Source organism: Prionailurus viverrinus, chromosome C1, assembly GCF_022837055.1.
Source record: "Prionailurus viverrinus isolate Anna chromosome C1, UM_Priviv_1.0, whole genome shotgun sequence".
Lineage (NCBI taxonomy): Eukaryota > Metazoa > Chordata > Mammalia > Carnivora > Felidae > Prionailurus > Prionailurus viverrinus.
In genome coordinates this window covers 106,145,953-106,173,246 of record NC_062568.1, presented here as the reverse complement: position 1 = coordinate 106,173,246, position 27,294 = coordinate 106,145,953, and the positions used below count along the sequence as shown (strand labels likewise).

Here is a 27,294-nt window from a genome sequence, read left to right as displayed (position 1 = left end):
AGAGAGAGAGAGAGAGAATGAGAGGGGGAAGGATAGACAGAGAAGGAGACAGAGAATCCAAAGCAGGCTCCAGGCTCTGAGCTGTCAGCACAGAGCCCAACGCAGGGCTCGAACCCACAAACTGTGAGATTATGACTTTAGAGCTGAAGTCAGACTGAGCCACCCAGACACCCCTTTATGAATTTTTTTTAATCTTTATTTATTTTTGAGAGAGAGAGATAGAGCATGAGAGGGGGAGGGGCAGAGAGAGAGGGAGACACAGAATCTGAAGCAGGCTCCAGGCTCTGAGCTGTTAGCACAGAGCCCGACATGGGGCTCGAACCCATGACCTGTGACCTGAGCCGAAGTCAGATATTCAGCTGACTGAGCCACCCAGGCGCCCCTGTAGTTCAACATTTTTATAGTGATTTATAAATATGTATATAATAATAAGGAGATAGAGTATGGAGTATGACTTTGTTATTCAAATTTTGTTCTGCCTTCTTATAAAAAAAATCATTCAACATTTTAAATTTTTAGAAGAAAGGTGTTGTAAAACTTTATTGCGTTTACCCTGCTTGGTATTTGTAAGTGCCCAGAAATACACCAAAACTGTGCTCCCCACCTCGCCCCTCCAAATGGTTTTGTTTTGACAGCAAATTTTGGACCCGAAACCGACCAGGTGATAAAATGCGAGATCGATATAATCTCAACCTATTGCCTGGAATGTCTGAAGATGGAGTAGAATATGGTGAGACCCTTGCACATTTATTGTTCTTTGAAATCTGATATTCTTTTATAAAAGTGTTATTAGGTATGGATAAGATTATATAAAACTAATTTCAGTTTTACAGTTTAGTGAGTGATAATTCATTTTTATAAAGTGTTCATTTTATTGGACTACTATGTTTATAAAATCTCTATTGACAATAGATGTATTTCTATTTGTAGATGACCTTGAACCTAATAGCCTGGCAGTAATTCCAGGAATGGGAATACCAGAACAACTAAAACTGGCTATGGAACAGGAGCAGATGGGTAAGAGACATTGTACCTATATGTTTTATTTTTATAAAATTTTTGGAGACCTCTTCTATTTTCTTCTTTTTTTAAGTTTATTTATTTGTTTTGAGAGACAGAGCATGCACAGGCAGGGGAGGGTCTGAGAGAGGGAGAGGATTCCAAGCTGGCTCTGAGCTGGCAGCCCAAAGCCCAGTGTGGAGCTCCAACTCACAAACTGTGAGATCATGACCTGAGCTGAAACCAAGAATTTGGACCCTTAACTGACTGAGCCACCCAGGCACCCCTGGAGACCTGTTTCTTACCTTCATGATACTGAATTATTTTGAAAGTGCCCAAATGATTTATGTTGAGACATGTTGATAAAAGTCATCTAATTATCTATTACATATTATTTAAAGTCTCTTCTAAAAAATGTGTTCACTGATGAAGTAGCCACCTTCTCTTATTTCCTTGGCTAACTGCTTCTTTTTATGGTTATAGGGAAAGATGAGTCAAATGAAATTGAGATGACAATTCCAGGTTTGGACTGGGGAATGGAGGAGGTGATGCAAAAGGATCAGAAAAAAGTTCCTCAGAAGAAAGTTCCATATGCAAAACCTATTCCTGCTCAGTTCCAGCAGGTGAGTAACTACCAGCAGCCCCCTCCTCCACCGGGAGGTTCTGCCTGCTGAGGCTTTCTTGCATGTTTTCATCCGTGGAAGGTATTTCTGCACTACAGACTTCTTTGGAGTATTCTTAGACAGAGTTCCCATCTGCTGCTCTGCATTCGTGTGGAGTTCGTCATGACTCTTGTAGCTCTTTGATTCTCACCTATGTCTTACTTACTGTCCAAGTCATCAGAGGAAAGAGAAGAGAGAAGCATGGAACAGAGAGTATGTTGACTCTCCTCTGCGTTGTCTGTCTGTCTTCTACTTTATTTGTCTCTGCAACACAAAGTGCATGTGCCCTTTTGAAGATGTGGGCAGGCTTTTCATTCTTAATAACACATAAGATCTTATAGTTTTTATTAAGTTAGTAATTTCTACCTGGCAATGTGCTTGCCTAACTCCATTCTTGTGTCACTAAGAAGGAGCATTAGAAATAAAGGCAGTGTACCAGGTGAACTGGCTTCTTTTCAGCAGGTTGGAATGAGCCAATGACCTTACAGAATGGTTTTCACCTTCTCTCATTATAATATACACACTTAGGGTATATTTTAATATTCTCTTCTTTCCCAAGGCGTGGATGCAAAATAAAGTTCCAATTCCTGCCCCAAATGAGGTACTGAATGACAGAAAAGAGGACATTAAATTGGAAGAGAAAAAGAAAACACAAGCGGAAATTGAACAAGAAATGGCCACGTTACAGTATACTAACCCACAGCTTCTGGAGGTGTGTGATGCTCTTTAGCAGAGGGTTCAAGATGATCTAAGAAAGTAGATCTTTCTTAAAAGACATTTATTGACATGCTGTTAAGGAGAGGGGAAGGGACTCTCAGATGGATCTGACGAACGCCACCATTTCTTTCTGTTTTTCTCATTTTCTAATTGAAGCATAGTTTACATACAATGTCACAGTTTCAGGTGTACAACATAGTGATTCAACAGTTCTATACCTTATGCTGTGCACAGCATGATAAGTGTATCATCTGTCACCATGCAACATTATTACAGTATTAGTGACTATATTCTCAATGCTGTACGTTTTGTCTCTGTGACTTAATTATTTTATTAACTGGAGGTTTGTACCTCTTAAACCTCTTCCCCTATTTTGCCCATCCCCCCACCCAGCACCACCATTTCTTATTGCTACATTAGGAAGCTAGTTTGTGAAAGAATTCTGTTTCTTAGACTTTGAAACCAGATCAGTCAAGCAGTGAGTCGAACTAAGTTAAACGTACCTTTTTAATAGAAAAGATAAAGCCAGCATAGTTTTAACTTGAATTCATTTATTTACCCACAGATAAAATAATTTTTCTTTCTCTGTCAGCTCTAGAGCAGGTGATTTGTTCCTTTTTTTTTTTTTTAACCTTTGAAAGTTAGCAAGAATGATAAAGAACTAGTAAATTATTCTGACTGTTGTTTCCCAGTATTTCAAAAGAAGGTGCTTACATGCTCCCAGAATACCTGAATGTTGTATGGATTGTAGTTATTGTGGAGTGTTGGGAGGTTGATGCCTTATGTTTGTATTGAGGCTCTCCCAGTGAAGTAAGTGATAGCAATATTGTCATCGTTGAGGGCTGCGTCATATTTATCAGTGTGTTTTTTCTTTTTTTCTTTCCAGCAACTTAAAATTGAAAGACTTGCACAGAAACAGGCTGAGCAAATTCAGCCGCCTCCTTCATCTGGCACTCCTCTCCTCGGACCCCAGCCCTTTCCAGGACAAGGTCCAATGTCTCAGATTCCTCAAGGTTTTCAACAACCCCATCCATCTCAGCAGATGCCAATGAACATGGCTCAAATGGGGCCTCCGGGGCCACAGGGACAGTTTAGACCCCCTGGACCCCAGGGACAAATGGGACCACAAGGTCCTCCACTGCATCAGGGAGGTGGGGGGCCACAAGGATTCATGGGACCACAAGGGCCCCAGGGCCCACCCCAGGGGTTGCCGAGGCCTCAGGACATGCATGGGCCCCAAGGAATGCAAAGGCATCCTGGACCTCATGGCCCTTTGGGACCTCAAGGACCACCTGGACCACAGGGTAATTCTGGTCCTCAAGGTCATATGGGGCCTCAGGGTCCACCTGGCCCACAAGGTCACATAGGCCCCCAAGGCCCACCTGGTCCCCAGGGTCACTTGGGCCCTCAGGGGCCTCCTGGTACTCAAGGTATGCAGGGACCACCTGGTCCCAGAGGAATGCAAGGACCTCCTCACCCTCATGGGATCCAAGGTGGGCCAGGGTCTCAAGGGATCCAAGGTCCTGTGTCTCAGGGACCTCTGATGGGATTGAATCCAAGAGGAATGCAGGGTCCTCCAGGCCCCCGAGAGAACCAGGGTCCTGCTCCCCAAGGGATGATGATGGGCCACCCGCCTCAAGAGATGAGAGGACCTCACCCTCCAAGTGGACTGCTGGGACACGGCCCTCAGGAGATGCGAGGCATGCAGGGGCCTCCAGCCCAAGGGTCCATGCTAGGCCCTCCCCAGGAATTGCGGGGGCCTCCAGGCTCACAAGGTCAGCAGGGGCCGCCCCAGGGCTCTTTGGGGCCTCCACCCCAGGGTGGCATGCAAGGGCCCCCTGGACCTCAGGGACAGCAGAACCCGGCAAGAGGGCCACATCCGTCTCAAGGGCCAATACCATTCCAGCAGCAGAAAACAGCTCTGCTAGGTGATGGGCCTCGGGCCCCCTTCAATCAGGTATTATTTATTTCTAACTTCTAGGCATTACACATTGGGAAAATATGCCCTGCACAGAAGTGGCCCTTCCAGATGCTATGGGAAGCCATCACAGCTCGTATCAGGGACTCTCAAGTAGTGATGGTGGCTTGAGAGTAGCATCATGGCTGAAGAAGCAAATGAGAATAATTAAATGGACCATTATACATAATGTAATATGAATCTTTTCAATAGCAGTTATTCCAGAAAAGATCAACTCTTAGTTTAGTACAGTTCCTAATTGTCCCCGGGGCTAAAAGAGCTGTGACCCTGAGGAAGAGGCATGGATGGCTTTGAGCCTGTCAGGCCTCCCCTTTCTGGGCTCTTCATGTTGTAGCCTGGTGTTTCACAGGCTGGTTTGCCTGCCGGCTCTACTGTTGAAGATAGGATGGAGTATGTAACTCACAAGTTTACAGCAGACTCTGATCTCACTATTTTCATTTCAGTGAATGCTTTTAGAGACCTCTGAGCCCAGAATTGTGCATTCTCAAATGATGACCCTTTGGACAAAATTCTGTTCAGGGTTTTAGCTCACATGTCAATTTACTGGAGGGAATATTTCTGTAGACATTTTCTGGGCCCTTTTTTTGATGATTCTGTTTTGTTCGCCAAGTTTTATTACCCCTTGGCTGGGCTTGTGCTTTGAGAGGAGGGCTCAGGGTTCATGGGGGACTTTGAGAAAGACTGCATGAGCATGAATGGATTTGACAGTGTGGCTCTGTGGTTTTTATATTTTTCTCCGTTTCATAGTGTGGAAGCATTGTTTGGGTGTGAACAACTGGGTTTGTGTCCCTGAAGTCGGTTTTGGACCAAAAGTGAGTGAGTGAGTGAGCTAATGTTGACCCCCTGGGTCTTCACTGAGAGGCACTCGATCCACTTGGAGAGGATGTGCTGCTGATGCTGCATGTGCAGAACACGGCCCGTTTTGCTTTTTCAGACACCTGAGAATCTGTCACATGAAGATGACCGTAGGGTCTACTGAATTAAAATAGTTAGCTAAATAAGGTTACACGTTACCCTTCTGTAGATCTCCCAGGATTTAGAGGTGTCACAGCAGCAAAGAACCCGATGGTAGTTGAGTTTCTTTCCAGAATCTGTTGGGCATCTTTTAGAATTTAGGATGAGTGGAATAAATCTAGGTTGATCGTCCTTAACTGCCCTAAAACTGGAAGTCTTATAGATTTTATTAACACACAGAGCATTTGTGTGTGTTTACAGTATCAGTTACCTAACCTTATGGTAATGAATTAACTGCTTTCATTTGAAGGACAAAAACAGTGATGAACTTTAGCTACCACATTATGACTGAAATTATAAACATGTCAGATTCAAGAGGATAGGCCTGAGTTTCTGGGACAGTTCAGTAAGAGTTTTTATTGTATCAAGTAGTGACAGATTTTATACATGAAAGGCGTAATGGTTCTAAAGACTCATTAGTTGACCTACAGAATGAGTGTGAAGGTTTGATACATTATAGGACATTTCAAATCTCAAGAGTTGCCTGATGAACATCTTTGCTCATATTTTTTATATGCTGAAATTTGACTTTCTTCACTTTGATGAAGCCAACTATTTAAACCCATTGTGTCAGTTGGTTTAATTTAGTGAAATTGCTTTCTGGTGCTAAAGTAACAGCTTGAGAGATGTTGATAAGAGCAGTCCTTGGGTCAGGGGGAGAGGAAACAAAAGATGGAAATTACTGGTGTTGAGTTAATGGTGGCCTTGTAGCCGCATGCCGCATGTCCTGTCATGGCTGCTCTTTCATGGAGCTGGTTTGGAATGTGCAACTACTGTTTTCATAGTAGGTCCAGCCACCAAATGCATTTTTTATATAAAGGAATTTGTTAAGAGACCTGATCCAAGGTCATTGGACAGTGTGGAGACTCAGAATTTAGGCGTGGCTGGGTAAAAATACAGAGTCTTGGGGACACGCTGGAGTGAACTCTGGGGTTCCCGAGCGCAGGGACAGAGGATCAGAGCAGCAGGTTTGTGTCTGCAAGAACCTAAGGAGTCTGGTAGGGTCCCAGGTGACTCAGCTGGGAATGAGAAGTAGGTGCTGAGGATGGGAAATGAGGAGGTCAAGAAAGAGGGAGGGAAGGAGGTGGTGGGAGAAAGCCGGTGTGGACGAACTCCTTTCTTCTGCCTCTTCAAACCCAGCCCTAGCCTCTTGAGAGGACTGATTATTCTCTGTAGCTGGAAGGGAGTCTTGAGTGTGAGAGCAGAGTTTACCTGTCCCGGCAGATTTCCAGATCTTCACTTTGGCTGGAAGTTCCTCCTTTATGCAGAGTGTTATGTATGATTTCTGACTTTCCATTGTGGTTCTTACTTGGCATTACAGGTAAAGATCTAGCTTTACATGAAACCTGTCATCAGGTTTAAAATGTAAGTGTTTCATTTTATTATGGTAAGAGAAGTGTCTCCTTCTCCCAATCTAAGGACCATTTTACTATAATGTCACTAGCTGTATATTTACTGCTGGAGGCTTTGGGGCAACCTAGTGTTTTAATCTTGTCACATTATGATGAAATTGCTATTCATGAAGCACAAGCCTATGATTTCACACCCCCGCTTTAAAAACATCTTTTCAGGAAGGACAGAACGCAGGCCCCCCACCCCTGATACCAGGCCTAGGGCAGCAGGGAGCACAAGGTCGCATCCCCCCTCTTAACCCTGGACAAGGACCTGGCCCTAACAAAGGTAAATATCTGCTTGGCTGAATAAGGGATTGCATTCTACTACCTCTGGGTAAATCTCACAGTAAATAGTTTATTGGTAAGTAACTGATAGAATGGGCACTTGAACCTATAGGAAAACTAGGACCACAGTCATTTCAGGTAAAGGCTTTGTTAACGGTGTTTTCTTAGACTTGCTTTGGTTAGCTGGAAATGCCGCCCCGAGGAGGTGGCAGCTGGCAGTGAGACTGCTGGGACGACCCCTGGGAGAAGGGCCTGTGCCTCGGACAGTCGGCTGCGTGCCTCTCTTGGGAGCGGGAGCGACTCCTGTGCTCACTGAGTGCACATGCATGTCTTTAGCATCCTGGAGAGCTCAGCTGCTTCCACTTACAGGTTTTGATGAGATCATGAATGCAGAGGTTTTAGTAGTGTTTTTCATATCACCCTCTTCTGCCCCCGAGTTGTGCCACATATTGAATGCTTTAGCTGCTTATATTGTTCTGCATGATTCACTAAGAAAAAGAAGAAAGCAATGTACTGATGCATCGGGTTCTTGATCTTATGGAAAGCACAGAGATGAGAACTGTCAGTATCAAGATGTAAGGCTGTTTGGAAGTTGAGTTCATTTCAGGAGTTGAAGGAGAGCACAGAGGCAGCCCCTAGTCTCGTTCACATGTTGTACTGTCACACGAGAAGGGCTGGAGCGGGACCGAGGGGGCCGCAGGCTGCTGGCTGCAGAGGGCAAGGGCAGGACTATGAGGGGTGTGGATGGAGGGCAGGTCGGAGGTGCAGGTGTTGGAGTCAGTGTGCTTCTCACAGGGAGGACACAGGCCCGAAACCTAGGAGCACTGTGGAGGCTGCACTTCAATGAACTTCAGTCCCTGTAATTTTTAATGAGCGGAGCCCACAGCATTCTGTGGGACATGTTACATTTCTTGCCCTCACTTTATCAAATTACCATCAGCATTTTGCAGCACTAGGACTTTGGGAGAAGCAGCACGTCCTAGGAAAGGTAGCAGTAAAGAGATTAGGAGAATCTTTATGGTAGTCTCATTGCATGGAAGTGGTGGCCGACAGGGAAACAGAGAAAGCAGGAACCCATCTTTGGAATTTGGGGACCCTGAGAAAAGAAGAGTCTGTTACCCACAAGGTACAGCTATCAACGAACTGAGAGCCTGCCTCTCTTCCTCTCCCCTACCTTGTGTCTGTCTCCACCTATTTCCCTCTCCTCCTTGCTCTTCCCCTTTTCTCTTTACCTCTCTCTCTCTCTCTCTTCCTCCTCTCTTTCTCCTCCCAGGGACCAAAGGGAGAAGGGAGAGCCGAGAAAGTGGCCCTGCCATCCCCTACTGGATTAACCAACGCCGCCGCCCCACCACCGGTGGCCACACCCCTTCTAATTTGTAGTGGTGGGTTTCTTTCCTTGGAGGAGCCAGGGTACTTTTAAACAGATAGAGGTAATGGGAGGATTATTATTCATAGGTAAGTCCAAATGGAATGTGTTCAGCTTCCTCAGGTCAAAGTCTGCTGTGTCTGAGATCACACCAAGTTCAAGCAACTTAAAGTCAGAGAAGAAGCCATTAGCTGTAGGAACCCACTGAGAAGTGGGGGGGCCACTTTATAGAAGGAAAGGGCCCTGGGATTTGCAAACTGACTGAACAAAGAGGCAACTTAGAAGGTGCTTTCCTCAGCATGGAGAGGACTGGTTTACTGAAGTAAAGAGCGGGAGGCAGGAAGAGCTTAGGAGCAGAGAGAACCCTTCTAGTGGTGTTTTTTTATACTGATATTTACAAGTTTTTTATTCATGTTGAATGGTGAGGCGGGATTGAAATGGCCAAGAGAAAGGAACAAAAGGGATGAGGAAGGGCATGGGAGGGGAAAAAGCTGGCTGGCTGTGCCTCGAGGAGAGGGTGTTCATCTTTATTGCCAGGGAGAAGCGGGAAAAGGCGCGAGCGGGGCAGGAGGAGGCATTCGGAGGAAGTCCATCCTAAAAACCTAGTTGTTTTGGAACAAGAGGGACCCTTTGCTACCTACCTTTAAAAATGCTTGGTTTGAATTGTACCCTGACAGAAAATAGGTACCCATTTACGATGGCTGCAGTAGTTCAGTAGCCAGGAGAACAATTCCCTCCAAGGTTAAGAAGTGAGCTAAGGTAACCATCACAAGTTTATTTGGCCTGTTTCCATTTTTATTCAGGATGTTGAATATATTACATACATTAAAGTATTTTCAAAAAATCTCTAGTGGGTTTCCAAACGCTGTCTGCAAAGAATGGTGATAATTCTTACAGATGAGGGATATATATCATTCATGCGAAGGGGCAGGAAAATGTGTTTGTATAAACCCCCAAACTGAAGCATAGCAAGGCTGTTTGGTCACCAGGCAGTTATTAGGGAGGCCTGTGGTTCCATGTGCTTTTCAGAGGATTTTGTTAAGAGTCAAAGTGTGCTTTGTTACTGACCCAAGCTGTCCATTTCTCTGATGGGCTTGAATAAAGTATTCCCTGTCAAAAAAAAAAAAAAGAATCAAAGTGTGAGTTAACAAATCAATTAAATGAAGTGGAGGATAAAAGGGCGACCTCAGGGGTGGAGGAAGTGGAGGTACAGCACCCTGGGCTTTGAGGGCCTTTTCAGGTGCAGAGGTGGCCTCCCTGTGCTTGGCTTTCTGGCCTGCTGCATGGGTGTTCTCTGCCGTCTCCTCCCTGGAGGAAGGAGGCCTAAGGAAGTCACTGAAGGAATGGGGACAGGAAGGTGTGCTCGTCCTTATGCCTGGGAGACTCATGTTTTTTGAATTAATCCTCACAGCAGCCAAGTAGTTGCTAATCTCATTTGAGATTAATAATTTGCCCTAGGTGGAGTTGCTTAGCTAGTGAGTGATGAGGTTGAAATCTGCACCCCAAAACCTGCATTCTTCCATTAGATGATGCCTGAGGGATTTGTCTCCTGAGTGTGCTGAGAACTAAGGAGGGAAAACATTCTAAATGCCAGAATGCTTTCTGAGAGTTTAAGATGCTAAAAATCAGACCTGTGTTGGCAGGATTCCTGGAAGACAAGGTAAAAATCAGCTTTGTTTCCTTTAGGTGACTCACGCGGCCCTCCAAACCACCACATGGGCCCCATGTCAGAGAGGCGGCATGAGCAGAGCAGCGGCCCTGAGCACGGGCCTGAGAGGGGGCCTTTCCGGGGCGGCCAGGACTGCAGGGGTCCCCCTGATAGGCGTGGCCCTCACCCCGACTTCCCTGACGACTTCAGCAGACCAGATGACTTCCACCCGGACAAACGCTTTGGCCACCGATTACGTGAATTTGAGGGGCGAGGAGGACCTTTACCACAAGAAGAGAAGTGGAGGCGTGGGGGCCCCGGGCCTCCGTTTCCGCCTGATCACAGGGAATTCAGCGAGGGGGATGGCCGGGGCGCAGCTCGGGGCCCTCCGGGGGCTTGGGAAGGCCGCAGACCTGGAGATGAACGATTCCCCCGGGATCCTGAGGACCCACGTTTTCGAGGGCGCAGAGAAGAAAGGTGGGACGGACGCTTTGTCTGCTAGCTCTTCCCTGGAGCTGTGGCCCTGTTCTCTCCCCAGAAGTCTCTTTCCTCTTTCACTGGGCAGGGGGCACTGGACTGATTGCTAGTTCTACCCTCTTTAGGTTTTGCGTTTAGACTTGAAGCAAGTAATTATGCTTTTTAACCTTTTTGTGCTTCTTTTTTACCTTTGCAATTTAGGAATCTTTTTGTTTTTGCTTACTTTTTGGTTCTTTTAAAGAGATGTGAGCATCAGGATAGTATCAAGTTTCTGGGGCCTGATTAGAAGGCACCAGCTTCTCTTAGAATGATGCAGTATGATACAGATAATCCAGGTGGAGAGTAAAGGAATTATGAGATTGTTTTTGTGTAACTGCCTAAAGAGCTTAACACCGTGGAATCAAGCTGAAAAATTATTCTGCTGTTGACTTAGGGCAAGGTCAGGCTTGAGCACTCCGCTTGCCTGGGGTAAAAAAGGTATAAAGAAATAAGGAGCAAAAACAAGAATTAGTGAATCGCAGATGAGACAGAGAATAATCAGGGGTGATGATAATTGAGCATTTCTGTGTGCCACTGAATTGTGAGATCGGTGTTCTTGTCAGCAGTGTCCAGATGAGGGGCCATGCTGAGAATCAGCAGTTTGACTTTAGGACAGGTGGACGCGTCGGACAGGCAGAAGTGTCCCAGCGGCTTCAGGCCAGGCTGGCAGACTGCGGTGCTGGTGCTGTGTGCCACTCCTGCTGTCCATCCCTGCCGCAGTGTTTCCTGTCACATTTGGACCATTGCTAGTAGAGGATAGAGTTAAGGGTTGGCATTCCCTCCTCCTCACGGGATGTGTTAGACAAGAATGGTTGATAAGATGGCCAAGGGGTGTGAGGGAGCAGCCATCAGAGGGGAGTTCTTTAAAAAGACGTAAGGGCTCCTAGTTTTCTTGAGGGCCTGTCTTAATGGTATCCGAGGTATACCAGTGGTGCTCAAGGATCTTCGAAATGGCTCTGTGTGTCTGCAGGAGCCGCATCTCCAGTGGCTTTGGCATCAGCATAACCTTCACCAATTTCCTGAATCTCTGCACCTTGTTCAGTTTCAGATTTTACTGTGCCTCAGTTTGTATTGTATTTCATCTGTTAACGACAGACCCACAGCCTAGTGCTCTTAACATCACTCTTCAAATACGCCAGAGGTGCTCCTGCTCCTGTTGTGTGTGCTGTTTTCTCTGCCTGGAGCACAGTCCTGCAGATGTTTGTGGCTCACTGCAGTCAGAGCCCTCCTCCTCTCACCCCAGTTCTTTCACCCTGCTTCCTGTTTCTTCATAGCACTTAGCACTGCTTGACATTAAGCAATGTGTTTATTTCTTATTATGTGTATCTCCCAGGAACATGACCGCTTCCCCAGGGCAGGGGCTTTGTTTCTGTACCTCTGTGGCCTCAGGACCCAGAGCAGTAATGGTGACACAGCATGGGTGCTCAGTAACTGTTGAATTAGTGAATCTGTCAAATGGGGAGAGGTATTTGAGAAGGGTCAGTTCATTCGGGGATGTACTCATCAGCTCATACTGCCATAACAAGATACCAAGGACTGGGGAAGTTTAAATAACATGAGTCTATTTTCTCACAGTTCTGGAGGCTTGAAGTCACAGGTCCAGGTCCAGCAGGGTGGGTTTTTGGTGAGACTTATCTCCCTGGCTTGCAGGCAGCCAGCCACCTTCTCCCTGTGTCCTTGCACAGTAGAGAGACAGTGAGCAAGCCCTTGCTGGTGTCCTTCTTACCAGGGCACTGTTCCATCACAAAGCCCCCATGCCCATGACCTCCCCTAATCTTAATTACCCCTCATAGGCCTGTTTCCTAATATCATCCCATTGGGGATTTGGGCTTCAACGTACAAGTTTTACGGAGGACACGTTAAGTCCTTGATAGGAGCTACTTTCTAATGAGGGCACATTAGATTCTCTTGTCGTAACTAGGGCAGCCTTGTAATGGTTGCCTGGCCAGTCCTGTGGTGTTTGGGGGCGTGGGGATTCTCCCTGACTCTGTCCCAGGGAGACAGCGCCCTCTGCTGTACTTTTCCTGCTCCACTCATCTCCTTTTGGCCAATTCCACCTTTACGTTTAGTTGTTATTTCAGCCAGTGTCCCGGGCACACCCTCTTTGCTTGCAGGAGCATGAGTCGTCAAGGTCCACAGGACCAAGACAGTTCTTAAAAAAGATAGCTGGAGTGGAAAAGGGAAAGCTCTTTTTACACTAAAACCCTGTATAGATCACTCCACAGATTCCTTAATTGTGAAGGAAAGAAAGTGTACATTTGCAACAGTGAAATTTGGTTCAGCACACCACTTTTACCTCATAAACAGGCAGACAACCCGGCATCACTGAGACGGTATAAGCAGTTTTGCCAAAAAGGTTTAACTTGAGTCTGGTCATGAGGAAATAGATAAATTTAAATTGTGGTACATTCTATAAAATACCTAGATGGATTTTTTTTTTTAATTTTAAAATTTAATTTAGAGAGTGCATGTGTGTGAGTCAAGAGGGGCAGAGGGAAAGAGAGAGAATCTTTTCTTAAAAATATTTATTAATTTTTGAGAGAGAGACAGAGAGAGAATCCTAAGCAAGCTCCATGCTCAGTGCAGAGCCTGACATGGGGCTGGATCTCATGAACGGTGAGATCATGACTTGAGGTGAAATCAAGAGTCGGATGCTCAACCAGTTGAGCCACCCACGCGCCTCGTTTTATCTGGATGTAATCTTAAAAAATGCTGGGATCATGAAAGATCAAATATAGGAAGATCCTAGATAAAGTAGACCAGAGACAGGGCCACTAAATAACAGTATGTGATCAGGATTGAAATCTATATTTTAAAACAACTATAAAGGACATTTTGAGGACAATGGGAGAAATTTGAATTGGACTGTATTAAAGAATATTCCATGTTATTCAAGTGGTAATGGTATTGTTCTGTAGGAGAAAGTCCTTGTACTTAGAAGAAACATACTGAGGTGTTAGGGATGAGGGTCATGTTGTTGGCAACTGATTTTGAAATGGCTTAGAAAGTGGATTTGTAAGTAGATGGAGAGAGAAGATAAAGTACACATGGCAGTGTCCTAAGAACTGATGAATCTAAAAAAACAAAATGAAGAGAACTGATCAGTCTAGGTGAAGGACACTTGGGTATTTGTTCTGTTCTTTTAACTGTGTTCTTGGTTTGGAATTTTGCAAAGTGAAACCTTGGAGTAAAAGATAACTGAATGGAGACTCAAGAAAAGTGAAAGGCCTGGCTGCTCACGCAGACTGGCCCTGTGCCCTCACTCCTCCTGACCCATTCTCCAACCCCAAGGCCTCTCTCCACGTGCTCATGCCCCATTTCTGCTTGTAGGCCCCTTTTCTGCTTCCCCACAGGCCTCCTCTGGCTCAGACACTCTTCTTGTAATGGCTGTGCTTTGGCAGTACTCTTGGCCAACTTGGCCTCCGGTCCAGAATCCTGAGGGACACTGAACCTGTCCGCCAGCCAGGGCTCTAGGCTGCCAGCTAGCCAGTGTGGGGGCTGCCAAGTGCCTGCCTGTACAGCAGTCAGCTGTGGAGTGGAGCTGTGGGTGAAGTTCATGGCCAGCCCTGCATAGAAGCGGTGGGCTAGGGCAGACGGGAGAGCAGATGTTCCCAAATGAGTCTGGTACAGTTGGCAGTCATAAATCTGTACCCTCCCTTTTCTGATTGTAAATGATCATGAAAAATACTGGGAAGGCAGTGGTAAAAGAGCATGGGCTGGAGTCAAGACTGGCTGAGTTCAAATCCCAACACTTACTGTGTGTCATAAATAAATGACATTACCTCTCTGTGCCTCAGTGTACTCATGGGTAGAATGGAATTAATAATGGGGTGCTGAGGATGAAATGAAATCTGAAAGTGAAAGCATGATTATTAGCACTTAAAACGTATTCACTGCTTTCGTTACTCCTAAAAGCTTTCGGAGAAAATGAACATAACCCTACATTTTCCTTCCTGTTTTTGCCTTTAATATTGGGACTATAAAATCTGTACTTAAAAAAAAAATACATAATTTTATTTTGTTTTCCTCCCATTTAACGTTAATATCATACTTTCTTACACCATTATGTTTCTTTGAAACGTGAACTCAAGAGCTGTGAGGGGTTTCATCAGGCGGATATTTTGCTGCTTTTCCCTGACAGCTTTAGAAGAGGAGCACCCCCAAGACATGAAGGCCGTGCCCCGCCCCGAGGTAGGGATGGCTTTCCTGGTCCTGAAGACTTTGGTCCAGAGGAGAATTTTGATCCTTCTGATGAATCGGCCCGAGGAAGAGATCTCCGAGGTCGAGGTCGGGGTACCCCGCGAGGTGAGTGTGTGCTGAGGATGCTGGGCTTGGCAAGGATGGGCTGGAGAGTTTGCTGCTAGGGACACACCTGAAATGGTCTGTGAGTGTGGTGTTGTGTTGTTCCCATGTGTAGGAGGAAGGAAGGGTTTGCTCCCCACTCCTGATGAGTTCCCTCGCTTTGAAGGAGGACGGAAACCAGACTCCTGGGATGGAAATAGAGAGCCAGGTAAGGAAGGAGAGCTGCTGTGGCTTCTGGTGATCCGAGCCCAGCCGCTCATAGAGTGCGGTCTGGGGACTTCTGGGGGCCCACCAGGTCCATTTTCTTTACTGTTTATTTATTTTGAGAGAGAGAGAGAGAGAGAGAGAGATAGAGACCAAGTGGGGGGAGGGGCAGAGAGAGAGGGAGACAGAGGATCCCAAGCAGGCTCCTCACTGTCAGTACAGAGCCAGATGCGGGGCTCAGACTCACAAACCATGAGATCATGACCCGAGCCAAAACCAAGAGTCGGACGCTTAACCAACTGAGTCCACCAGGTGCCCCCAGGTCCTCTCTTTTCTAACTCACATCTCCATGGGAAGATGGATTGTCTTCAGATCCTTGAGGCAGCAGCATTTTATTGCAGTAGATTGAGTGCAGAAACGGCTGGGAGAATCCACCTTTCTTCTTCTGAGCCTGATGTCAGAGGGGTTTGTCTAAATAGAAAACATTACCATTCTTTCCACGAAGTGGCTTTGTTTTCAGAAAATATAGTTAAATGCATTAAAGTTTTCTCAGCTTTAATTGCTAGTATGGCAAATTTTATGAAATATAAGTCTCATAAATTAAATCTCAGTAATTTTTAAGAGTGTAAAGACATCCTGAGACTAAAAAGTCTGAGAACCACTTTTCTGGACGCTGCCTGTCTCTTATTTTAAGAGGTACGTTGATTTCTGATCTTGACCTTTTTTTATGTACTCGTGATGTGGCCTAGGTGGGTGTTCAGCATACCTTTCTTGCATGAATGAACATTGGTTCTCAAGTTGGTACTAAATAGTATGATTTCCACCTGCTTTCGGTCACACTAGAAGATTGTCAGATGCTTAGCCTTGTGTCTCCCGTTTCAGGGCCAGGTCATGAACATTTCCGTGATGCTCCGCGCCCTGATCATCCCCCTCACGACGGTCATTCCCCAGCTAGCAGAGAACGTTCCTCTTCTCTGCAGGGCATGGACATGGCATCCCTGCCACCCCGAAAGCGCCCCTGGCACGACGGGCCGGGGACCTCGGAGCACAGAGAAATGGAAGCCCCGGGGGGTCCGTCTGAGGATCGAGGAGGCAAAGGTCAGTGGAGGCCAGTGATCAACAGTGGTGGGAGCTCTGTCAAGAAGGCTGCGGGGCCACAGGCCAGCCCCATCCCCGTGTTCCTGTTCTATCCGTTCTGGGCAGGATACCCAGGGTCCTTCCTCCATTCTCCCCTCGAGTTCTTGGGCTGTGTAAAGGCACATGTCCCCAAATATGCTACAGATATAGCTTGTTGGGGCCACCTGAAGGTGACTGGGCAGTCTGAGCCCTCACTCTGTGATTGCAGGCTCATCCTCTACATTAGCCTCCTTCACTTGCTTCCGAGAGTCCCCTCCCTGGTTCCTTCAGGCTTCCACTCCTGCTGTTCATTAGGGTACCCCAGAGCAGGGTGTCTCGTGCTCTCGTTGGCACATGTGTTGTCTGCTTCTGGCTGCTCCCGGCCCTCCAGGCTTTCCTTGGTGGCAGGAACAATGGTCTTCTCCCAGCTTCTGTGTTTTCCGGGTCTGGAAGGAACTGCTGATGCTCAGAGTCACAAAGACTTTGAGGAATATGGTCCAGAAGGGGTGTTTTCAGGGGCAGTAGATTACTTCTACAGCGTGAAACTTGGGAACTTTATTTTGGACGTAGCACTTTTAGCCAGGAACAGTAGCCACCATGTGGTCTCAGATTAGGCTGGGCCACTGCATATGTGGTAGTTTGGAGGCTGCTAGAAAGTAAGCCCAGTTAACCTGCCTCATATTTACAGTTTCTTCATTACAAAGTTGTGCATTTTGTTTTTGGTGGTTCTTCTCAAAGCAAAACCCTCAGAAGCTACTTCATGTCACTGGTAGGTCTCCCTACCTAAGCACACATTTTTTTGCTGGTCAGTACGGGCACTTAGGACACCTGTGGGTCCCGAGCCAAGGCCACAGGGCTAGTGTGGAAATGACTTCCTAACGACATCTTCTCTGCCCAGTCACCTTCAGGTGGGTCTGGGCTACACTTTGTAGGAAAAGAAGCCAACATTTCCCCTTTGGCTAGCTTTCCTAACCTCCTTGTTCACATTCCATTCAAAATTTTGAGACAAAAAAGAGTTGCCTGGGTGGCTTGGTTGGTTAAGCGTCTGACTTCAGCTCAGATCATGATCTCACAGTTCATGGTTAAGCCCCACATTGGGCTCTGTGCTGACAGATCAGAGCCTGGAGTCTGCTTTGGTTTCTGTCTCCCTCTCTTTCTGCCTCTCTCCTGCTTGTACTCTCTCTCTCTCAAAAACAAAACAAAAAAAACATTAAAAATTAAAAAAACATTAAGACAAAATAAAGTTGGCAGTTGTTTTCCGATAGTACATTATGGGATATATGACCAAATTCAGCTCATGAGAAAAAAAATTTTTTAAGTCAGAATTTTAATATACCTAAAAGGTTTTTGTGTCCAAGTCTGGAACAGATAAAACTATCCCTGGGAGAGGGGGCGCCTGAGTGGCTCAGTTGGTTAAGTGTCTTACTTTGGCTCAGGTCATGATCTCAGGGTTTGTGGTTCAAGCCTTGTGTCAGGCTCTGTGCTGACAGCTCAGAGCCTGGAGCCTGCTTGGGATTTTGTGTCTCCCTCTCTCTGCCCCTCCCCCACTCATGCTCTGTCTCTCAAAAATAAACATTGAAAAAAATTTAAACAAAAAAAACCTATCCCTGGGAGAAATAATTCCGAAAGCTGAGTTTTCTTTTTCCTTTTTTTAATTGCTTATTTTTAAAGAAATACTTTTACTATTTAAAAGAAAGCAAAAATGCCACAGCTGTGGGATAATGATAACACATTGTAATTAACATCAACAGTTTGTATTTCTTAGTTGCTTCCAAAGTTCTTAGTTGCCTTTCAAGTCTCCCCAGAACAGAATAACCCCTGGTGGCACAAGAGAGTGAAGATACACTTGCTAGAGACGTGGCCCAGCGTGGTCTGTGGCTCCCAGAGGTGCTCCGTGTTTACCTTGGGTTTCCTGTCCTGTCCATCACACAGCCTCGGGGAGCATGCGTGGTTGCTGAGGAACACAGCCCCAAGCTGGGTGGGATTGCGACAGTGGTGACCAGAGGGTGGAGGCACGACTTATAACCCTCCAAGTGCCACTGCTCATGTCCTCAGAACTCTGTTTTAAAGACCCAGAGTGTTCCTTCCACTATCACCATTAAGGGTTTGCACCAGGACTTAGATTAACAGTCTCTGATATAAAAAAGTAACATGTGAAATCAATTTGTTTTGTTTCAGGCCGAGGGGGCCCAGGACCTTCCCAGAGAGTGCCAAAATCTGGGCGCTCCAGCTCCTTGGATGGGGATCACCACGACGGCTACCACAGAGATGAACCTTTTGGGGGCCCTCCGGGCAGCGGTACTCCTTCCAGAGGGGGCCGTAGCAGCAGTAACTGGGGTAGAGGGAGTAACATGAACTCTGGCCCGCCAAGGCGAGGAGCTTCAAGGGGTGGTGGAAGGGGTCGGTAGAAGTTGGGGCTGAGTATCCCAAGGCCTCTCTGGACAGTATTTAAGAACTTCTTGTGGACTTACCAAGAGAAACAAAAGGAAGCCTGCACCATGTAGCCCTGAACTTTTTCTGGGGCAGCTGAAGCCCAGGAGCCCCTAATGAGGTCGAGATGAAGACTGCTGCTGGCGACCCAGAGTGGCCGGCCTCGTTCTGTCCTGTCCACCCTCACTGCCCTGACTCCCACTGTTTTGTGAAGAGAAAAGCTGGAATCTTTTTTTTTTTTTTTTTTTTTTTTTTAGGTGTCACGCGACATGGAGCCTCCACAAATTTAAGTTCATGTCCAATTGGAAATGTTTCTATATGTACAGTTTGTCAGAGAAAAACATTAAGTTGTTTTTGTATGAATACAGAATGTGATTTATGCAAGAAATAACAGAAAACTAGTTGTGAAATGCTTGCCTTAAGGAACCCTTCGTTCCCACCGCACCCAGGCTGCTGAGGGGTGTATAGTTACAGCTTGTATCTGTGAGCACACTTGATGGGTACCTCTAAGCCGTCGAAGTTAACTTTATCTGTGAGCTTTGTCTTAAATCCTCCTCTACCTATTCTGTCACACTTATTTTTGTAAGAGTGAGAAATACTTTGAAACTATAACACAGTCTGATGTGGATCCAAAGCCTTAGCTACCCACCAGCTCTGGCAGGTGGAAAATTCTACTCCAAAGAAAAAAAAATCTTCTGGCTGTGCAAGTAGGGGTTTGCCCTTGGGTGCATCTCCTGGTAATCACACTTAGACTTGAATTCTCTTGTTCCTGATGAGAGGAACCTGATGTAAGCCAGAAATTAACTACATGTACCCTTCTGATTACTGTACATCATGTCACAAATTGTTTAAGGAATAGACCAAATATCTCCTAAACAATTTTGCAAAACTTTCTCTCCTACCAGTATTTAAGGCAGGGAATAGTTCTAGCTTAAAGCCAGGAAGTTCTCATCCCCAACAAACTCCTTTAGTTTTAAAAAAATGTTAACATTTGGCCCGGTTTGGATTGGAAGCAAAAGTTCAGTTTTGATAACCCCATATTTTCTCTACACACACTTTGTTTTTATAAGAAAACTATTACTCAAAGGATATTCCCGTGGCCGCCCTAACATCTTATTACTTTGCCAGCTTCAATTTGGTACTGGAGACCAGCTGACCTGGCCAGTTCATTGGTGCTGGGAGTCTCAGCGTTTGCCTAGACAGGGATGCTGGCACAGGTGGACATATAACAAAACCCTCTTAATTGGTTCCCTGTCAATGTAAAACATGGCAAAAGGTAAGTTATTTCTGCACACACACTGCTCTTCAGGGTGCTAGAACCTAGAGACTACAAGTGAATAATTTTCACTTTGTTGTGAAATATAAGGACGTTTACCAGCATGTCAGTGTGAACACACGATTAGGAGGCTCCAGAATGCTTCAAGTTCGTGGGACGTTCTTTATTTGTCCTCCACTGGCACAGCTTAAGAAGTTGTAATCAAATTCTGATAAGCTAAAATGGGATCCAGGGACCAAACCCATATTGAGAGGCTTTTTCTGAGATTCATGTGCTAAGATCTTTACCATCATAACATTTTAGGCTTCAGCTTTAAACAATACAGTACCTCAGCAAACATAACCACATCACATTTTGAGAAAGAATTCCTTTAAAAAAAACTGCAATCTTTACACTGTAATTTACTGAATACTTAGGAACTTTTAGAACATTACCACCAAGTACATACAAGGTATTGTGCTTTGAATTTTATAAACGCTACATTTTCGGTGTTTGAATTCTTGAGAAAATGCTGGGAAAACAATTAAAAAAAACCATAACAGCATCAACATAAAAATGGGCTAAACACTGTCAGATCTTCAGCTGTGCAAATTCTAGAGAAATTGAGAACTAGGACAGAGATTTAACTAGGGGATAGAAGGAGCAGCCAATGGCACAAGTTTTTTCCAATTACAAAAAAAAGTCCCTCTAAAAACATGTGCTTTTACTACAAACACCCTCTTGTTTGTTCCTCTTGAGGTAGGTAAGTAGCCCTGTTTACTGAAAGGGGAACAAGGCAGTAATTCTTAGAGAATACTGGGGTGCGGAGCCCCCATGAAGTTGGGGCAGGGATTAGGACACTGATCAGGATCTAGGAATATAAATATTGAGCAAAAGGAGGCAATGCTCTATTGCTGCCTGACACACCTGTTTAGGCAAAGTGGAATCCAGCCCCAGAAAATAATTATTTTCAAACTGTGCAATCCAGTGCACAGAAAAGTAGTTCTCCACCTTAGCTGAACAGGGAATCATCTGGAGAGCTCTAAAAAAATTACTGAGGCCTGGGTTCCCCGCCGCCCCTCTCCAGATTCTGGCTGAATTGATCTGGTTCTTCAAGTAATTTTGATGTGAACTGAGACCCACTGATAAAGAATTTGAAAATCCTAAGTACATTTACTTTCTAGTTAATATAGAGCTACTAACAAAACATGTTTTCTGGACTCATCAGAATACTGAGTCCGAACTTTTTGGCAATACATTAGGGTATGCAATGAAGTCAAAGACAAGAGTAAATGCTGAACCTAAGAGGCAACGTGTCAGATATGAAAAGCATCTTACACTGCATTAGAATCAGCCTACAAAATATAAATTGCACTTTAAAAAGCAGGTAGTAAAACTAGGAATGATAAATTAGGACTTGTAGAAATCCACGATTTCCGTCAAATACAGAACTTTGCATGTAGAAGTCTCTTGTCTGGCAGGAGTCCGCAACCCAGTTCTGCCCAGGGACCTCTCATAGCATCATCGACAGGTCATGCTTGGGGCATTTACTTTTTGGTCCATCGCTTTCATGTCTAATACAAAACCAATTTTCCTTCAATTTTATAAGGCACCATATTTACAATTTCACTAAAAAAAAAAAAAAAAAGAAAGAAAAACCGAGGTAAACGGTCTTAACTAAAGTACTTAAATAAAAACCTGGTGGCTAAATTTAGTGTTTAATTTGATACCCTTAAGAATCCACTCATTGAATGAGGAAGAATAAATTTTCGAGAGCCAAAGAAAAGGGTATTGTAGCTAAGCTACTACAATCTACCACTGGATTTCTGAAACGACAAAAGGTAGAAGTCTGAGAAAAGTCACAAGGGCAGCTAATTAAAACTGAAGAGCCATTCATTTTTTACTGCGCTCAATCTAAGACCACGGTTAACGCAAAAGCAATTTACTGTGAGTGTTTCACAGCAGTACTCTCACCAAGTCAACCACAACATCCCGATTTCATAGCACATGCAACAGTAAGGCGGAAGACGCTGAAACCGAAGAGCTTCCGAGGCGGCTCAAGTCTCAGTTTTAGAACAGCTGCTCAAAGGTGACAGGTTCGGTGGCACAACAACGGAGCAGCCTCTACCCAGCGCGATCTGGAAGACGGCGGGCGCAGTCCTTGTCTCCGTCCGCGCCGCGCCAGGGACCGGCTCCCGGTGGTCTTCCGACGGCGCGTCGCGGGGCCGGGCTCCGCGTCGCCTCCGTACAGGACCTCCGTCCGTCCTTGCTCGACAGCACGGGCCCCGGGGCTTCTCACACCGGCAGCGCCTTGGCGAGGCCGGCTCCCGGGCCCAGGCGCCCGAGCGCTAGCCGCAGCGCGGTGACCGCACCCCGGGGCAAGAGACCGAATAGCACGGACAGCAGAGCGGCCACCTGCACGCAGGCGCCTAGCGCCGTGAACAACGTACTGCGCAGCCCGAGCGCCGCGTATAGCGTGGCGCCCAGTGCGGCCACATAGAGCAGCGCTGGCCGCGACGGCGTCTCCTCGCCGCGCAGCAGGCGCCCGCACGCCGCGCCGCCCCGCAATAGCGTGCCGCCAGCTAGCGCCAGCGCAGAGCCCAGGGACCAGAGCAGTGCGAACTTGCGGGCGCGCAGCAGCAGCACGGGCGCGTAGAGCGCGGCCAGGCCGAAGCAGAGCGCGGCCAGCAGCAGGCACACGCCGCTCGCCACCAGCCGCTGCGCGCGCGTCACGCTGGGAAAGCACGCTGAGGTCACTGCCGCCGTTGGCTCCGCGGGGCTCCGCGCCCACGTCCAGCGTAGACCCGCGCGGCCCAGCCACGCCCCCGCCGGCCCGCCCCCCGCCGCGGGCTCCTCCGCCTTTTCCGCAGCGAGGAGCGGCTCCGCGGCCGCCAGCCCGCCGGCTTTCCCCTGCGCCAAGTACTCCTGCAGCTGGCGGTGGAGGTCCGCCATTTTGGCCGGAGCGGCCGCGAGAGGGGAAGACTGGCGCCGACTTCCGGTTTTTCTCGGTCGCTGACGGAAGCGGCTCGTCTCCAGATGGCTGTTGGTCGGCCCCGGTGGGGGGGCGGGGCCTGCAGCTTGCGTGAAAGGGGCGGGGCCGCCCCTCTGCAGACTTCTGTCTGGGTTAGCAGCGGCCCAGGCTAACTGTTCCAGGTGGGAGCTGTTACTGTCTGGATTATGTCCTGTCATTAAAAGTTAGTTGTGGGGCGGGGTGGGTTGTGGCTATAAAAGGATACACGAGGGACCCTTGGGGTGGCGATGGAACAGTTCTGTATCTTGAGCTTATGGGTATCAGTACCGTGCTGTAGTTTTGCAAGATGTTGCCATTGGGAGAATCTCCGTATTACTTAACACTGTATGCTAATCTGCAGTTCTTCATAAATTAATTTTTAAGAAAGCTTAGAGCTCAAGACTTAGGTGGTTTCTTTGGAAAGGCTTCCGGAATTGATAAATGAAGAGTTACCCCCCCGCCCCCCCCCCCCCCACCTACTTGCTTATCTTCTGTTCCCCATTTCATCAGAGGCTTCTTGACTCCTTCAAGACCTATGTGCAAGACTTGTTGGTGCCCCTGCCTTATATTTTTGGTTCACCTTTTTGTGCTCCTGGCGTCTTTGGGTCCCGGTCTCCTGATTTATGGGCAGATCAGTGATAAGCTTGCCCATACTTCAGTCAATTTCTAGATCTGTTCTGAGGTGGCTCCCAGGGATCCTGCTCTTCCTCAGAGCCTGTCTGGGGTTACTCACAAAGGTCACACCCAGCAGGTCTCCTCCATGGTTTCTGTGCTCTCTTGTTTCCACCTGGCTAATTCCTGCCCCTGGACGTTCAGATCTAGCCACACCTGCAACTGCCTACGGCTGGCTGACATTCTCACCTTTCCCAGTTGTGAAAGTTTATTTGTTTAAGACTGTGCCAGCAACTCAAGCACAGGGTCTCTTTTGTCTCCCTTTTTCTAGGACTTGAAAGGCTGCTGCAAATGCACAAAGCTGTCAATTCTGGTGTAGTAAAGGTGCTTGAGAGGGATCTGGCCTGAAGCCATCGACTGAAACACCTATTTTGCTAGACTTCATAAATAGCTCCTGCAAACTTAAATATGATGATATGGAAGTCCTTTTGTAATGTAAAGGACAGTACCGGTAAGTTGTACAGCAGTCTGTTGTTGGGCAGGTAGGTCTTTGGCTTGCTTGCCCCAGAAGACCATTCGTACCTACACTGCTTTGTACCGGGGATGAGAGGCAGTGCCTACCTCTATAGCTGTTTCCAGTAATCCTCTGTCACCTGGCTTCAGAGGCACTGATGCAGAGAAGCCGGGGTACTTTCTTTTGGCTGCACTACAGCTCCCCTCATCACCTTGGTACTAGCTTCCCCACGGTGACAGAACATGACGCTAGCTAATGGACAGGTAATGCTCTTTCCTCCTCTACCCTAGGAAGAGGCAGGTGTTCATGGCTTTCTGCTTGTGTCATCTCTGGCTTCTCAGCCTTTCTGTTACTTGTGTAACCGTTGTCCCCATTAAATTCTCTTTAATATTTTCTGTCTGATTGCATCCTGATATACATTATTCTTTCTCAACATACATTATGATTTGTTACCTCAACCTAAAGCGGTAAACTGAGGCAAGCTTGAATTATCAGAATTGAATTTATTTGGGAAAAGCAGAGGAATTACAGTTTGGGGAATGCAGACTTTAGCAAGCTACAGGTGACTCCCACTAAGTATTTGGGGTGTGGTGGGCTGTATTTATGGGCAAGGAGTGCAAAGATGGGGGAATCCAGCCAGAGTCCAGATGATAATTTCATTGGTTCCCAGATGGGGAGAGAACCTTGATGGATGTTCCTTGGTCAGGAGATAAATTTCTGTCTTCTGTAAACTGAGGATTTAGAGGAAATCAGCTTTTCAGTTCTTAAGTTTTGTTTTCCTGAGAGCACGTCCATTTCCTGTCCTCTGGTTTCATTTTAGATTGAAATTCTTCTGCACTTGGTAATAATGGTGATCATCTTGGATCACTAACCATGAGCAAAACCATTAGGATGGCTACTATGAAATAAAAACAAAACACTGGGGCACCTGAGTGGCTCAGTCAGTTGAGTGTTCAACTCTTGATTTCAGCTCAGGTCATGATCTCATGATTATAAGATCGTCTCAGGTCATGATCTCATGGTTATAAGATAGAGCCCCATGTCAGGTCTAGATGAGTGTGGAGGAGCCTGCTTGACATTCTCTCTCTGCCCTTCTCCCACTTGTGGATGCACACACACTCTCTCAAAATAAATAAATAAACATTTAAAAAACACACCGAAAATAACAAATGTTGGCCAGGATGTGAGCAATTGTAACATGCACTGTTGGTAGGAATAGAAGGTGGTACGGCTGCAATGGAAAACAGTATGGTGCTTCCTCAAAAAATTAAAAATAGAATTACTATGTGATCCAATATTCTACTTCTGGGTATATACCCAAAAGAATTGAAAGCAGGGTCTTGAGATACTTGTACATCCGTGTTAATAGTAGCATTATTAACAATAGCAACCTAGTGTCCATCCAAGATGAGTGGATAAGCAAAATGTAGTGTATACAGACAATGAAATACTATTCAATGTTTAAAAGGAAAGAAATTCTAACACATACTATTACATGGATGAACCTTGAGAAAATTGTGCTAGGTGAAATAGGCCAGTCACAAAGTGGCCAGTACTGTAATATTCCACTTCTATGAAGTGGTCAGATTGATAGAGACAGAAAGAATAGTGGTCCACAAATGACTTCTTCCTAATCATTTATGCAGCTATGAGATGCAGAAGACAGTTTACTCAGATTAGGGGAAACTGGAATACCAGGAAGTTAAATAACCTGCCTACCCCCCCCAACCCCCCCCAACCCCCCCCCCCCCCCCCCCCCCCCCAGCCAAAAGTTGGTGGTAGAGCAGGGCTGTAAGTTCTGGTTTCCTAATGCACAAGGCGATCTTCCTTAGGATCCAATTGCATGAAAGCTGACAATATGTTCAGGTTTGGTTCCTGCACTGATAGAAGGACATAATGAAACCATCCCTGGATACCACCTGCCCTCCAGCTACTGCAGCAAAATTTATTTAAAGAATCTGTCAACCCCACATCTCCACTTAGCCCTGTTCTTCCTTGAACCCTCTTCATCCCACTATGTCAGCAAAATCGTTCATAACAAGGTCACCAGACATTTCTGTTGCCAAGTACAGTAAAATTCACAGCATTGGAGATGGGGGTGTCCAGCAGTCTCTTTTGATGGCTGCTCTTCCCTTCCCACTGTAGTTGGATCCCAGCTCCCATGACCCAGAGGGGAGAGGGGGCTGAAGCAAGCCTTTTATTTTACTGAGGATTTTCAACTTGACCTAAGGAAGCAGAACCCACTCCCCAGATACAATCTCTACCTCAAGGGAGACATCCCTAGAGCCAGGCAGTTCCAGGTGTTACCCACGCTCCTTTGCGGTGTTTCCAGAGTGGCATCTCCCTTCCTTCCCTGTCTGCAGTGGCCCATTCCTGCTCAGTAATGTCCTCCTGCACCCACCCAGGCCTCCCCCTGAAATGCCCAGTTCACTCTTCCTTCAGCACAGCGATGTGCTGGCACCCACCTTCTCTGTGCAAAACTGAAGTCTACTCATTTCTTTTCTTTTTAATTTTTTTTATGTTTTTACTTTAATTTTGAGAAAGAGACAGAGTGTAAGCAGGGGAGGGACAGAGAGAGAGGGAGACACAGAATCTAAAGCAGGTTCCAGGCTCTGAACTATCAGCACAGAGCCTGACATGGGGCTCAAACCCACGAATCGCGAGATCATGACCTGAGCCGAAGTCGGATGCTTAACTAACTGAGCCATCCAGGCTCCCCATCTTTTTAATTTTTTTTATGTTTATTTTTGAGAGAGAGAGAGAGAGAGGCAGAGCATGAGCAAGGGAAGGGAAAGAGAGGGAGACACAGAATCCGAAGCAGGCTCCAGGCTCTGAGCTGTGAACACAGGGCCTGATGTGGGGCTCGAACTCACTAACTCTGAGATCATGACCTGAGCCAACGTCCAACAGTTAACTGACTGAGCCACCCAGGGGCCCTTCTACTCATTTCTTCTTGTGCCTAACATTCTTCAATAGCCCCTCTGCTTCTAAAAATTGAATTTCAGATTCCCTATCTGGCATTCTAGGCCTGCCCCTTTAGACCCCAGCAGCTCTCACCCTGCTCTGAGGGGCTCTTTCTGGGGCCATTGGGCCCCAGCAGCTGGGTGACTCCTCTGGCTTTGCTAATGCAGGCCCTGCCCCTGGGCTGACCCTCTCCCTTCCTGAGGCCCCTTGCCTCTGGGTCACCCCTTCATGATCCACACAGCACAGTGGTCTCCTGTGCGCTGCCTGTGACACCTCCAAGGCCTTGAGGAGTTTCCTTTTTCATTTAC

At 46.6% G+C, this 27,294-nt stretch overlaps 2 protein-coding genes across 6 annotated transcripts in view; one reads left to right on the top strand and one right to left on the bottom strand.

Annotated features, from left to right (window-relative positions):
* Positions 1-19,029, top strand: part of WDR33 (WD repeat domain 33) — a 107,910-nt gene extending 88,881 nt beyond the window's left edge. Inside the window, exons 12-22 of one of the 5 annotated variants that reach the window (XM_047871687.1) lie at positions 636-730; positions 931-1,017; positions 1,483-1,622; positions 2,221-2,373; positions 3,265-4,335; positions 6,942-7,050; positions 10,102-10,540; positions 14,721-14,884; positions 14,997-15,089; positions 15,968-16,183; positions 18,380-19,029. In XM_047871687.1, the coding sequence (XP_047727643.1) occupies positions 636-730; positions 931-1,017; positions 1,483-1,622; positions 2,221-2,373; positions 3,265-4,335; positions 6,942-7,050; positions 10,102-10,540; positions 14,721-14,884; positions 14,997-15,089; positions 15,968-16,183; positions 18,380-18,609 (2,797 nt within the window). In that variant the 3' untranslated portion in view covers positions 18,610-19,029. Of the gene's footprint in view, positions 1-635; positions 731-930; positions 1,018-1,482; positions 1,623-2,220; positions 2,374-3,264; positions 4,336-6,941; positions 7,051-8,322; positions 8,432-10,101; positions 10,541-14,720; positions 14,885-14,996; positions 15,090-15,967; positions 16,184-18,379 lie in introns of those variants that run through there. The other 4 variants (XM_047871689.1, XM_047871688.1, XM_047871690.1 and 1 more) reach the window with 4 other exon arrangements.
* Positions 19,030-20,049: 1,020 nt separating this feature from the next.
* Positions 20,050-22,867, bottom strand: SFT2D3 (SFT2 domain containing 3). Its single transcript, XM_047871694.1, has one exon. It carries the CDS (start codon positions 22,836-22,838, stop codon positions 22,182-22,184), a length of 657 nt encoding a protein of 218 aa, XP_047727650.1. The 5' UTR covers positions 22,839-22,867; the 3' UTR covers positions 20,050-22,181.
* Positions 22,868-27,294: the final 4,427 nt, after the last annotated feature.